Here is a 14,982-nt window from a genome sequence, read left to right as displayed (position 1 = left end):
TATGGACTCAATAAAAAAAAAACATTAAATATTAAGTTGGGGGTTAAGATTTTTGAGGTTTAGAAAAATAATACTAGTTTCATCGTACACCAAAAACAGCTCTATGTTACAGTAAGAATCCAAGAGATAATTGAAACGCGAAAGCCCCACGATAGTAATCCGGCTCAGCGACTTAAATTACAACAAAATTGCATGTGATTGGCCTAACTCTATGGTGTGACAAGTTCGTCAGTTGCTAAGTTCTAATCTAGCACGCAGAGATTAGTGATTTGAAGAACAAACACCTACCCACAGTTCTCTAGGAGAAACGGAGTCAGAAATTATATATGCAGAAGTCCGAGAATGTTGATGCGAAAGACAATGCTCACGTACATGAAATTAAATTATCATCTCATAACAGACTCTTTCACATGCGATCGACCACCTGAACTGCAATGCCAGGGAACAAAGTCAGAAATCCATTAAAAAATTACCCTATTTTGGGAAACAAAAATGTTCTGACTCACGTATATTCAAGGTGAATATTCATAAATCGAGCATTTTCTCTGCTTTGCGACAATGTCACTAAACCTTCAATTAGTTGATCTTGTTCCAGCTCTATGGGATCATAAAAGTATATCAATGTCTGCAAAATAAATCAGCAAGATCAAGACGCAAAAATAATGTCATAAAAGAAAATGCAATTTTGGATATAATATTCAAGAAGTCAAAATAACAATAATATAAACCTAGCATAAATAAAAAAAAAAAAAAGTGAACTGCCACGAACCAATTATTCCAAAAGCTCAAGCTTTGAGTTCACAATTCCCATATCATCCTCCAACGTATTTGAATTTAGGAAACCGAAAGATGGCATGGCATGCTTTCCAGTTTTCACAACTACCCTTGTCAATATAAGTTATACTCTACAAACACGCTCACTACTAATAAAACAGAGCGTGCTCAAATTTATGAGCCCCACATACAGATTATCTACAAAAGAAAATTGCTTTAGGAAAAGTATTACTAACATAATACTTCATATATATACTACTACACCCTCAATCTGGTCTACAAAAGATTATGTTCAAGGGGAGTAGGATAGGTGGCAATTAGAGGATTAAAAATCTCTAACACTATGTTACAAGTATACTCAGCAATTTTTTTTCTTATGCCTGCACTTCAGTGTAATTTTTGACCGAATGTGCTACTTTGCAAGTTGAGAGGATATAGTGTGACAAGCAAGTAGCTGGTATTCAACTATGGAATTACTTAAGTACTAGATACAAAGCAACCATATCATCTTGTACATTTTTAATTTTTCATTGATGCTAAGACTACCATTGACAAAACACTAGTGTATACATTCATTGAACAATAAAACTAGAACAACATTGAAATTGGAAATTGAAGAAATAAACACTGCACCTGCTGCCAATGTGTTGGAGGGTCCTCAGGCGCAGTGGACAGGACCAGTGCTTCATTTGGATTTGTTCGCTTTTTCCTCTGACTACCATTCATCTGATGATTGTCAATAAATGAAGTTGTTGAATTGTAATTGGTTGATACTATTGCATTCCCATTAAATTCAACATCGAACCAAAATGCAAAACCATGTAGTGGTGCTGGAGGAAACAGGAAACAAATTTCAATTATTGTTGTCACATTATAAGATTTCACGAAACTCAGAATAATTTGTCAGTAAATTGGATGAAAACTGAGCACTGTGAAATTAACAAGCCTAGCAGCAAAGAAAAAATATAAGAGGCCAATAACCAGTGAAAAGGAAGAACAAAACAAAGGAAGATACCTCGCATCATAGAATTGAACTTAAACTTGGTTGTTACAGATTCTAACTCGTTGATGGTAACAGAATAACTATCGATGTACTTTACCTGTAATTGTAAATGAACATATTTTTTCAGAAATAATACTGAATACTGAACAGGGAAAATTTTGAAATAATGAAACAAACATGCAATACACAAACAAATATGTCACTGTATAGTAGAATTTACAACAAAGCCTACGAGACATCCTGATCAAATACTGCATTTTGTGATCTTAAACATCACATTATAGTCAAATAAATGGTCTAAAATTAGTATTATTACTGCTGACCCTGAGCAAATATAATATCGATAGAAGTACAAAGGCTCTATATACTTGAGGAAGTAGGACAAAAAACGGATTCAGACCAAAAGATACTGAGTCCCCTTCCAGCTTAGTTGTCATTTATTGGAATGTCATCAAGAAGTACCACTGTGATCCATCACTGAAGCGTGTGGCATTTCCCAACTTTGAGAAAGTGGAAAACATCCCTTACCTTCAACTTTATTTTTCCCCAAAAGGACAACAAAAATCTAAAGAGAAAAAGATACAGTACAAAGCTCAGCATATTTGACAGATAACTTCCAGAAAGGGAGAAAATACTTTATACTTTATTACCAAATAACATTTGACACGAGAATCTACAGGACTTGTAGCTGAAAAGTCAGAAATTTCTCTTCAAGCCTCATCACTGAATGATTTGCTCAGTCCATTGGGAAATAAGAGACATTACTATATGTTGATTTCATTACTGCACATTCATTTAAGATTTCACTATCAACCTGGCTACAATCCACTTGAACCAGTTCTTTGGATTTCAGATTGTGATAATTCCTGAGACTGAATGATGCTACTTATGAATTATTCTTATTAGCTTTGAATTCAAGTGCCACACACGCTTGGACTATTGTAAGTATAGGATAAATGATTGCATTCTATTGCGTATATAATAACTAAAGCCTGATTGCTGAAACGTTATGGTCTCTGATTTAATTTTTATTATAAAAAAATAATTTATTGAGACATGAATCATCAAATAAAAACAAAAGTACAAGATACTTCGAAATCTAACAAAAGGAGAAGGGAAAAAAAACATATAAATCAAGCTTCTCACCATATTGTTATAATACTACTAATGCTTATACAATGTATCATGAAAAAGCTTACCAAATCTTTATTCAAACCACAGCTTGCAGAAAACATAATTATTGAATAGATAAGCATGTTATTTTAACATCTTACGGTTACAAAGAGAAGTCAAAATGTATACAGCCTGTAGCTACAACAATTGTGAACTTACCACATGTGGCCATGTCAAAACATTTTCACCAGTTATTGTCTCTACGGAAGGTTCTTCAAATGCACATTGTTTAGCTAATGGTACCATGGCAGACACTGCGACAGAAAGCAGTATTTAAAATGTGATAAGATACATATCTTATCAGTTGATTATCTTATTCAACTACTTATTCAATCCTGTTGGGATAGTGAAGTTCTACAAGGGAAGATGATGGATCAGGAAACAAAATAGGATAGTATGCATTTATAACATTTACATATATTATAATACAACATATAATACTAATAATAATATATAACTACATTCATATATGATGTAAATAATATGAAATATTATATATAAATTTACATATAACGTATTATATAAAAACTCAGGAAAGACGAGTTCTTAAGTCCATGTACTTTTCATATGTATGAATTTTGTTCTCAAAGTTTAAAAAATATGAATTTAATCCTTCTAAATTTTAAAACATAAGATGAATTTGTAGTGAAAAGGCACTAAAATCTAGAAATATTTTAAAGTTCAAGGAAAAAATCTTGAATAAGAAAATTTAAGGACTTCAGACCAGAAGTATAGGGGACCAAAAGCACATTTTCCCCCTAAATCTTGAATGTTCACCATACACAAAATAAATCACATACAACAATACATATCATAAATAATGTTCATATTCAATAAATTATGCCATAAATATTTCATAAAAAATTTTGCCAAATAAAATTACAACATAATATTAATATAAAATTTAAAATTAATGTAAATAATCACAATTCAAAACATTTTATAAAAGTAATAAAATTACGGATATTATAATTACAATGTACTAAAAAATTATATTAATTTTTTACAACATATTATAACTTTTTTTTTAAATACTTATCATGTTTAAATGTTATTTCTCCTTTTACAATTAAAAAGGAAATAATGTATAAAAGTAAAAAGGGAATAATAAAAAAAATTAAAATATATATTAAAAACCAATTTTGAAGATATTGCCAAATTACAATAACTACAGATATACAGTACCTGGCAATATTCATTACGAAGTCTAATCACAGAAAAGTAAGCAAAATCTAGTTTTAAGTCTGCACAAGTACTGATTTCCAAATCTCCATAACAATCTCGTATGCCATATATTGTCAACAAGTACTCACTGTTAATTCCATAAACATTGCGCCAGAAGTCAACACTGTCGTTGTATCTGTCCGTATGCGTGACAGGAGCCATGTACAACTGGAGAAAAGTACAAGTATCAGCATTTTTTTATAAGACACCAGAACGTCAAATCATTATTATAGGTAAACTGAATCATGTAATTAATGAGTCCCCCAATCATATATATGCATATGGTCAGGCTTCTAAAGACAAAATAACCTTTTAGAAGCATTCCCGATAGCATAAGCAATAATATTTAAGCTAAAATAAATAGAGATACCGTTGCACTTGAAGGAAGAATAAGACCTCCAGGTTTGAGCCATCGATCTCTAGCATTAATAACACTTCCAAGCATACTCTACAAGAGAAGAAAAATCTTCAAACCAATACAAATCATAAAATGCTGATTTACTGTTAGAAGCTGAGAAATTTATGTTTATGCTGACGTCTAGGTATAATTTAGACTTATGTTGGAACTGAAGCAGCCATCCCTTCGAAGCACCAACTAAAAAATAAAGAGAATAAAGAGGAAAAAGAATGAAAGGAAAGCGAATTTTAACTGACATTTAATGTTTTGGTTCTTCCACTCAAAAAAGACACTATATCAATAAATCACAATCACTGCTTTTACATCTCCCTAGATATTATATTAGATTACCTGAAGATATTATGCATCAACCTTTTCTTTGATAAAAATTTAAGATCCAACCACTAACATAAGATCAAATAAAAACTTCGTTCGTTATAAAAAACAGAGTGGACCATCTAATTTGATTGGAAAATCATTGAACCAGTCAAATTCTAGCCCAGTCCGAACAATACCTGAACACTCACCCAGGCCAAAAAATAGGAGAAACATTCTCCTCTAACTCTTAATTGGCAAGAAGTTAAAAAAGGAAAGGGCTAAATATGTTTTTTGTTCCTAAACTATCATGCATTTTTTGTTTTTGTTCCTCTTCAAAATTTTGTTCTATTTTCATCCCTCTCGTTTTAAAAAGTTAGAGAATTAGTCCTCCATGACAAATGCCATTAGTTTTTTATGTGGAAAACAGTATGCCACGTCCCCAACCCATTTAAGACATGTGTACTGTGTCCCAAGTCAACAAGAAAACTCGGTGGTAAACATTGTGTCACATCTTCATCCCGGTAAAGTCGGCAAGACACATTTACTATTTTCCCATATTGGCAACACACGTTGTCTTGCTGACCTTACCCGGCTAGGGATGTAGCACACCGTTTGTCACCAAGCTATCTTGTCGACCTGAGGACATAGTACAAGTATCTTAAATGGTGGCACATTGTTTGGCATGTCAGAAAATAAAACTAATGACATTGGTCATAGAGGACTAAATTCGTGACTTTCTAAAAGGAAATGGACCTAAATAGAATAAAGTTTGGAAGAGAAATGAAAACCAAAAGCACGTGATAGTTTAAGGACCAAAAACATATTTAATCCAAAAGGAAAAAGAACATACATGATCCTGAAATGATGAAATGTCCTAGCATTTGGATTTAGGTTTCACTTAACCTTACAAAACCAATTTGAATCAAGGGTTTTTATATGAATGATTTGGGTTATTTCCAATAAAAATAATATTCTCTAGCTGTACGTATTACAATCAACCAGAAAAATCAGTTTAATGCTGGAAATCTCAATGAATCTCATAAAAATAAGATCCAATCGCCAAAACTATGGTATTATAAAATGTCTCTAAACAAGTTGCATATCATCTGCGTTAATGGATAATATGTCAACTATCACAATCAACTGATTACATGTCAACTACCCTTGCTCTCTAACATGTTTGTGTGCATGAGTATGTGTCCGTGGGTCAAATAAGCAGTATTCATTTGGTGCTGTTAATGCATTATTGCATAGTTAAAAATCATTTACTGAAGCTCCAAGGAAAAACAAATTTGGATTATCTGCAACATCATACAGATTCCACAGCTTCCAAATAAAACTCAACAATAAGCTTGTGGTCTATCAAATTATATAATTGTACATTTTTGTTTTTCTTCAATTATACCAATCAAGTGACAATTTCTCTTTTTCCTAAGCCCCAAAAGATGTCACTGCATTACGTGAATTTTTGGGCCTCACTGGTTATTACTGGTGGTCTGTGCAAGATTATGGAAAAATAGTCAAACCTTTGACACAATTATTAAAGAAGGATGCATTTCAACGGAATGGGGATGCTCAGAATGCTTTTGAAATATTAAAAAGATGCGGTATCACATTTACCCACCTTGGCTATTCCAGATTTTTCTAAGCCTTCTGTGGTTGAGACAGATGCTTCAAGCAAAGATATACGGTTTCTTGGTTGGTCTAAATTTTGAATATGACTGCATCCAAATCCTGGAAAACGAGAAAATCCTAGGCTTAATGGGGTGGTAGCCATTGTTGGAGTGAAGAAAGCAAGATAGAGACGATGTTGAAGACTCCAAATACCAAGATTTCAACAATGGTGGTTTGAAGAAGGAACAACCAGGGTTGCTAATTGGAGGAAAGGTGGATTTCCCAGTATAAAAAACGATTTAGGGGCTTTAATATCAAGAGAATCAGGTCTAATAATGTCAAGGACTACATTAATTTTGTGATCAACTCCTTTTGTCAAAAGGAATGGATAATCCATGAATATGTATGTCTTAACACAGCCCAACAAAATGGGGCGCAAAAAACAAAAACTGGACAATCACTTCACAAAACTAGAGCTCTTCTTTTTTAAACAATATTCCAAAACAATTCTAGTGGGAAACTATACTTACTGCCACCAACCTAATCAATAGGTTACCCTCTAAAGCCTTAGCCTCAAAAATCTCATGGAAACCCTATCCATTTTTCCCACATATAGACACTTATAATAAGCTCCAACCTAGAATATTTGGGTCCGTATCCTTTATGCATGTCCATAGTAATAAAGCGGGAAACTTGATCCTAGGGAAGTAACGTGTGTATTCATGGGACTCAATCACACAAAAATAATATAAATGTTTTATCCCCACATAAAAGAATTGTATCCCGGAATGTCATATTTAACGAACAAGAAAGCTACTTCAAGCAACCTCATCTTCGTAAGAAAGGAAGATGAGATGCTCACACTTCCAAATTTTGGATCAGAAATCGGACACTTGCAGAATCAGCATTTACAACAAAATCTGCACCTGATGATAGGAATTGGGAAAAATCTGGTATATTCAAGAAGAGAAAAAGTCATTCAGGATTTGTCTTTGCCTAAGAATCCAACCCAACATCATTACATGAGGTATTAGGCAAGGTTGGTGGTCAAAGGATACACTCAAACCTATGTAGTGTTACTTGGAGACCTTTACTCCATTTGCTAAATTGATCACGATCAAGGTAATATCGTAATTAGCATCAAACCATGATTGGGACATGCAGCAGTTCAATGTAAAAAAATGCATTTTCTAAATTGAGACCTCGAAGGAGTTGTCACCTAATTATGGCAAATAGGTTGGTGCAGAAATAGTTTGCGAGTTAAAAGAAGGCACTATACAATTGAAACAATCATCGAGAGCATCTTTAGGAAGATTTACCATAGTCATGGTATTGGTTACATAGCCAAGGGGATCACAATTTACTTATCAAACATTCATCCTTGGGGAGAATACCTATATATTATTAGGGTATTTATATATAGTAACCGAAATAGTTTGCAAGTTAAAAGAAGGCACTATGTAAGTTGAAACAATCACCAAGAGCATCTATAGGGATATTTACCATAGTCATGGTATTGGTTACAGAGCCAAGGGGATCACACTATCAAATATTCATCCTTGGGGGAGTACCTATATTATTAGGGTATTTATATATAGTAACCAGAGATGACAAAGAGGAGTAGAAAGTATTAAGGCAGGGCCTTGTGAAGGAACTTGAAGTCAAGACCTTAAGAAAGCTCAAATATTTTTTGGCAATTCAAGAAACCCATTCCAAGATAGGAATCTTCATATCTCAACAAAAATACATTTCTGAATTGGATAACACAACCTGTAGACCAGCAAATACACCAATTGATCCAAATACAAAGTTGGGAAGTACAAAGAAGAATGTTGTTGTGGACAAGGAAAAATATCACAAACTTGATGACAAACTCATTTACTTAATCTCACACTAAGCCAAACATTGCCTTTGATGTGAGCCTATTCACTCAGTTTACACACTAACCAAAAGAAGCACCTTTACAAGCTGCCCTTAGAATTGGTGCATTTAAAAGGGATACCAATAAGAGGGATTTTGTGCAAACACAACAATAGAGTAATCCTTGAGACATATACTGATGTTGATTATGTTGGATCAATTATGGATAGAAGGTCAACTAATGAATATTGCAACTTCCTCAATGGAAACCTAGTGACTTGGAAGAGCAAAACAGAGAGGGTGGTAGCTAATCTAGTGCTGAAGCAATACTTCAAGCAGAGGCCCAAGGAATAAGTGAACTTTTATTGCTATAATATTGGAAGATTTGAAGATAAGGTGGAATAAACCTGTGAGGTTATATTGTGACAATAAATCTGCCATTACTTTAGCCCACAACCCAGTGCAGCATGACAGAATTAAAAATACCGAGATGGATAAACATTCTATCAAAGAAAAGCTGGACAGTGGCTTGATTTCCCAACCATATGTGTCCACTCAAAGTCAACTTGCAGATTTACTCACCAAGCAACAACTTTGAAAAAATTATATCCTACCTAAGAATGGATTTTGGGAAGTGTTAAACTCATGATTGTTCTTGATGCTTTTTAGTAAGTTTCATTTACGCCTTGCTATATACTTTTATTCTGTATCATATACTATTGATACTAGGAGCGTATATGTAGAAACAATACCATATTCACAAGAATTTGTACCCAAAAATAAGTTTTCACAGTTTCCTAAATTTGTCGTAGGCTCCTTGTATACTAATCTTATGTATCTCATAAAACAACACATCATGGATACTTAAACTTTGAACAACCTATTACAATTGAATATGAGAAAACATTTTCACTTGAATTTATATATAATAGTACAATTTTTTGTTTTTCCACAATTATACCACCAATCAAGTGACAATTTCTCCTATTCTTCAGCCCAATCACTGGAACATGTATAGAACCTATTCCACCTCTGACATTTTCAATTCAATTCTGTGTACAAAATTGTAAGGATTTCCATTTTTTATTTTCAAAAGTAGCCATACAAAATTAGTCTTTTCCTAATGTCAATTTCAATTTCAATTTGATTTAGCTTTCGACATTCAAAAATATATATTTAATCAAATAGCCAGAAAAATCCTAATAAGCACCTCATATAGAAGCATATAGCCCATCCATTCCGAAATTATAACATCCACCTCTTCATCAATTTCAACATCCTGCATAAAGCATAAGGTGAATTTAAAATTATACAGCTTGTTCTAAATAAAAAAAATATCAAGTTAAAAAAGGAAAAACCAACAAATTTTAGAGTAGAATCTGCTAAATGCCTACACATTTTGTTATGAGAAAGAAAAAAAAAAGAGAGAAGAAATTACAGCTGTAGAACCATACCAAAAAACTAACCAATAATAGCCATTATTTTTAGTGGAAGGTTCAATATTTTTATTAAGTTCCATATGTTCTTATTTGCTTATTAGTATTATTAAGAATCAGTGTACTATAAGTTGATAATTTAGGTTTTATATTTATTTTTTTTTACTCTAGACTCTGGGTTTGTTAAGGACTGAGTTGTTACTATTAATTACAACTGGTGTATGAATTTTGTTTTTCTTTTCTGTTTTCAGCTTATATATACTTCTAATATATATATGCATATAGACACACACACACACGTTGTGTGTGTTTGTGCACATATAAAATATTATAATAGTGGTCACCCCCTTAATCTCCTATCTCAGGGTCAGCCGCTCCTATCCGCTATCCAGGAATGATAATTGTCGCATGCACCCATTACACACAGTAAAGACTACCGCAAACTAGGTAAAACTATGGTATAAAGTATAGTGTTAATGAAAAAATAAAATAAAAAGCATATATTGGCCAAAGGAGCCTACCTCGACTCGTCCATGCAATACAACAACAACATCAGACAAGTTATTGGCTTTCACAACCTCATTTGCCTGCTCCCAAAAGAAAGTAATTCATTAAAACCAAGTACTCAAGGTAAAAAATGTGCTACTAACATTTAAACAACTTATTCACAATCTCAATCTTTAAATGTACAGAACAACATCATAAGAATTCAACTCTTTGCTCTCTACAGCCCACTAAACGAAGATGAAATTAAACAGAACTAGAGAAACTGCTGGTATTACAAAATGTTATGCAGAGTAATATAATTCTCCAATAAAAATTTATAATTATCCTCTAAGAACAACTGTTACTACAATGCTTTATAGGTAAAGGAAACAGAAAAAGCTTAACAAAGGTCCTTGCAGTCTTTCAAAGACAAGTTATTAAAAGAGAAAAAAGAAAAAAACTATTATATTCCATGACCTCGGTAAAATGATGCAGAGAGAAAGGGGATCAGTTAGAATTACAGGTCTGGTTCCAATTTGGTCAGCTATAAATGAGCATACTTCATTCTACTATAAATCATAATTATGATTATCGTATCATGGATACATATAGTAGATTACATATACAGTATGGGCTACTGATGCTAATATAGTATAAATTGAACTAAAAAAATTATACAATAGCCCAAATATTGTATTCTTATCTTCAACAAGCACTGGATAACGTAATATCACACATCCACTGGGTTATATAGCCCTTTAGAACTCAATCTAGCATGGAAGCCAATACTCAGATAGCTTGCCTTAGGTTTTGTACTTTTTTTGAAAAAGGAATAGTGTGGCTTGGAAATCCATGGATCTATCTAAAAAGATCCGAAAAAAAGGCCCACATTTGTAATAGTGCTATAGGAACAAATAAAAAATTGAGTATAGTTTCAACCTCATGAAAACTAAATGGGGTCCAAATGAAAACTATGATCTTTGACAATTACCTGCAGGGCAATGTCACTGGCATCAATTGCATACACCTGGCAACACAAACCAATATCATGCATGTCAGATGCTTTAGTGATGGAAAAATATGTTTGAAACAAGCAAATTAAAAGCTTAAACAAGGGCATAAAGTTCCAAGAATATAGAAATATATATTATTAACCCCAAAGATAAATTGAACAGAAGTTGAGATACAAAAAAAAAATGAAGAAATAGAGCGCTTAAAGCAACCTTTGCATGATGCATACAGTGTCTCCAAATTATGTAATCTAAAAAAGGTGTGCACAACCTTCACAGTATTTTAGTATAAATTAAATTGGAAATTGAATCAATTGCAATTTGGTGTTAATGGGAACAAATTTACAACAGTTTATGCAAGTTTACATGAGTTTACCAAATTTACAACAGTTTGATAGAGTTAACTCGTTTTGTTTACCCAGAATCATAAAACTATAAGAGTTTAATAGTTAATCAAGAGTTTAGCGACAATGGCTTAAATGAATATAACAGTTTGGCTTTCATTAAAATATACATTTTATTACCAAAATGTATAATGGCAATTCATTTGTATTAACTAAACTGACATGAACATTATTTTGAAAGACTATACCCGCTTTGCACCAGCCTGAGCACAAAATATAGAAAGGATTCCAGTACCACATCCGACATCAACCACAACCTGAAAGCATATGATTAAGAAGCAGGGAGGACAGGAAAAGCATAAGAAACCTCAATCCAGAAGAACTTAGCAAAACAAGCAAACTATGAATGACAATGAGATATCAATGATTTGATATATAACACAAATATCATCTGTGTTAATGTACAATAACACAATCCCCAACAAGAAGCCCGCCACATGGGTTCAGTCAGCAATGTACTGACCTACCTCAGTTGAAAAAGGTCCTCCATTTTGGCCAAGAGTCATAATCAGGTTTTAAATAGCAAACTATAGAGTCTATGGCAGTGTAGCAGAGAGGGGAGGCCCCTCCCTGCTAAAGGGGCTGGTATAGTGGTTGTGGCAGTCACAGCAACCATTAATTGTTTATTTTAAAAATACCTTGTAACAAATACATTAAAGCTTTTTTGGAGGGATATTTCTGGGATTTAAATTTCCAGGTTTGAAGGCTGAAAATGTCATTACATTGTGACTAAAAATGTAATGTAGGAAGCTTGTATTTTCCTATTGTTGATGTTTACTTGTATATTTTGTTTAAGACACCCATGAAAATTTATAGTTAATTATAAAAGTTATTAATTTTGAGCAAATTATACAAATTTTGAGTTTACATGCATAGCACATACATTTAATAAACTGTAAAAAAATTGGTTCTAATAACAATTAAATAGAAAATAGATGCATCATGGTTTTGCAATTGTAGTTATTATATCTCATATAGAAAGTATTCCAAAATGAAAAACAGAACCTTCGTATTTAATAGTTATGATAAGTAGATCTTCATTAGAAAAAAAAAAAAAAAAAAAAAACATGTACTCCATTCCATTAATAAGGCTTACAAACGGGATAATTGAATTTAAGGATAGGAATTAGCCTCGCACTCATCAAAAAGAAAAAACAAAGTACTTTACGATGAAAAAGGTGAGGGCAACAGGGAATTTATGGCATTTAAAAGAAAAAGAAGGAAGTATGGGGTTTGGTCAGTTTGGAGAGTAACCATCAAGCCTGATGCCGTTAGTAAATTTGAATAAAAAGATAAGCAAGGTTTGAGGGAGAATTAGGAGATACGCAAGCAGACAATTAACGTTAGCTTTCGTCTCCAATTTGGCATGTGTGAATTTTCTTTTTATCTACATATAAAGCCTGATACAACATCATCATATGGCACAATTTTAATTACAAGTGCCGTTTTCTGACAATAGAAACAAGAGAAAACTGAAAGGGAGGAGTACTGGGGATTTGTAATAGAAGCAATTCCACCAGCAACCTTTCAACATATACTTCGTTTTTTTATTGAAAGTATATCAAACCCTTCAAAGTACCAAACTCCTGACACGCCTTTTCAAGGAATCTCCAGAAATGAGTTTGGTCAAAGGGCCAGTACATTCCTTTCAAAGGCAGAGATATACTTCGTGACTAAATGAAATCCGGTGTAATGAATAAAACCATGATTAGTAGCAACGGGTGCATTCCAGTGAGAAATAATACTCAAGAATGCTCCTAATCTGATTCCAGTTTCCTACCAATAGGGTTTCACGTTCTATTGGAATTAACATTGGTAGTGCTGGATCACAGACAAAGTATCAAGCAAGTACTCCTAATACATTCTATAACCAATTACATAGAAGCTGAAGTCCAGTTCTGACTAAAGTTTTGCATTCGTGTAAGTACCATACTAGCATTAGGGTTCCAAAAGTCATGTCTTCTACAGGGATTCGGCAATTGAAGTTCAGAGTTTTCAATTACTAGTTTTAACTAAGGTTCTATTAGTGGAGTAGGGTTATTCGAGAATCATTCCTGGTGCGGCTGTCGTAGTCGTGAATCCTCTTGAAAACATGAGATACTACGCTGAGCACTATTAATCAATTCATAAACCACATTTTTATGTGAAGAAACAGAAATGAACATTTGCAGTGTAAAACAAAAACAAAAAGCGAAAATTTATAAATTAAAATGCAGTGATAGGAAGTGGTGGTGACGAAGAAAAGAGGGCAAATGAAAAGAGATGAATTTAAATGTGCCGCAGAAAAATTACTTTGCCTGCAATGAAACTCTGGTGCTGCATGATTGCTTCCCTGTAAGTTTCAGTACGCACGCGATCCTGCATCCGAGAGCATGATGTGAACAGAGAGAAAGAGTGTTGGTGAGAGAGACGAAATGAGAGAAGAAGAGAAAGAGGAACCTTTATCATCTCCTGGTGGATACCGAGGTGAGCGTAGGAATGGAAGTAGGCGACGTCGAAATCAGTGCAGGGAGGTCGGTGGTGGTTCGGTTGCGATTGGTCGAAAACCCTAAGAGATGGAGAGGAAGAGGAGCCACGTAACCTGCGAGTGCCGCGACGGACTCGCTCTCTGTGGATGTGGGAATGGGTGTGATCCATGCCACCCACCTGCTCATAGCCGTTACTATGATTCTCTCTTGGAAACATCTTCCCTCACTCACCTCTCTCTACTAACAAGTGCGCCTTCTCAACTCAACTCAACTATTTATATATGAATAAACAATTCCTTCTGTCTTAAAATCTTTGTCCGACACCTCATTCTTCTTGTCTTTTTTCTACATGGACCGTTTGTTTACGTACTCAGGCCCTTTCAGTTCAGCTTAATATCCGTTGCTCCCTAAACATTTTATTAGAAAACCATCCATCACTTAAATTAGCTAAGTGCAAGCACAATGACACAAAGTAGAAATATAAAACTTGGACAACATGGCGAACTCATATAGCTTGATGAGAAGTCTAGTTTGTTTATGTTGGTCGAGTAAATGGAGTGTTCAAATAGCTCAATAGACCAGGTAAATTGTCTTAATAGTTTAATGGAACATGTGGAAAGTTCTAATAGTTTAATAAAGTATGTAGATAGTTTGAATAGGTTGGTGGAGCAAATGGGAAGCTCAAATAGCTTAATGGTGCATTTGTACAACTTAGATAGTTCAGATAACTAAGTTCTCCACTTGTGCTCATCTCTCGAGCTATGTCCCATCATCAATAACCTTCATCAAGTCAATCACCTACCGTGTTTTTGAAC

General features: G+C 33.6%; 1 protein-coding gene across 1 annotated transcript; it reads right to left on the bottom strand.

Moving 5' to 3' along the window:
• LOC106777901 (probable protein arginine N-methyltransferase 6) lies at nucleotides 1–14,522 on the bottom strand. The gene is made up of 13 exons (XM_014665720.2): nucleotides 14,139–14,522; nucleotides 13,992–14,057; nucleotides 11,888–11,956; nucleotides 11,277–11,312; nucleotides 10,321–10,386; nucleotides 9,574–9,642; nucleotides 4,545–4,622; nucleotides 4,264–4,342; nucleotides 3,110–3,204; nucleotides 1,790–1,874; nucleotides 1,408–1,604; nucleotides 507–625; nucleotides 1–429 (listed from the first exon to the last, which is right to left on the bottom strand). Exons 1-13 carry the CDS (start codon nucleotides 14,382–14,384, stop codon nucleotides 387–389), a joined length of 1,248 nt encoding a protein of 415 aa, XP_014521206.1. The 5' UTR covers nucleotides 14,385–14,522; the 3' UTR covers nucleotides 1–386.
• Between the last annotated feature and the right edge of the window lie 460 nt (nucleotides 14,523–14,982).

The sequence above is a fragment of the Vigna radiata genome, chromosome 11, assembly GCF_000741045.1.
Source record: "Vigna radiata var. radiata cultivar VC1973A chromosome 11, Vradiata_ver6, whole genome shotgun sequence".
Lineage (NCBI taxonomy): Eukaryota > Viridiplantae > Streptophyta > Magnoliopsida > Fabales > Fabaceae > Vigna > Vigna radiata.
This window is presented reverse-complemented; position numbering and strand designations above follow the sequence as displayed.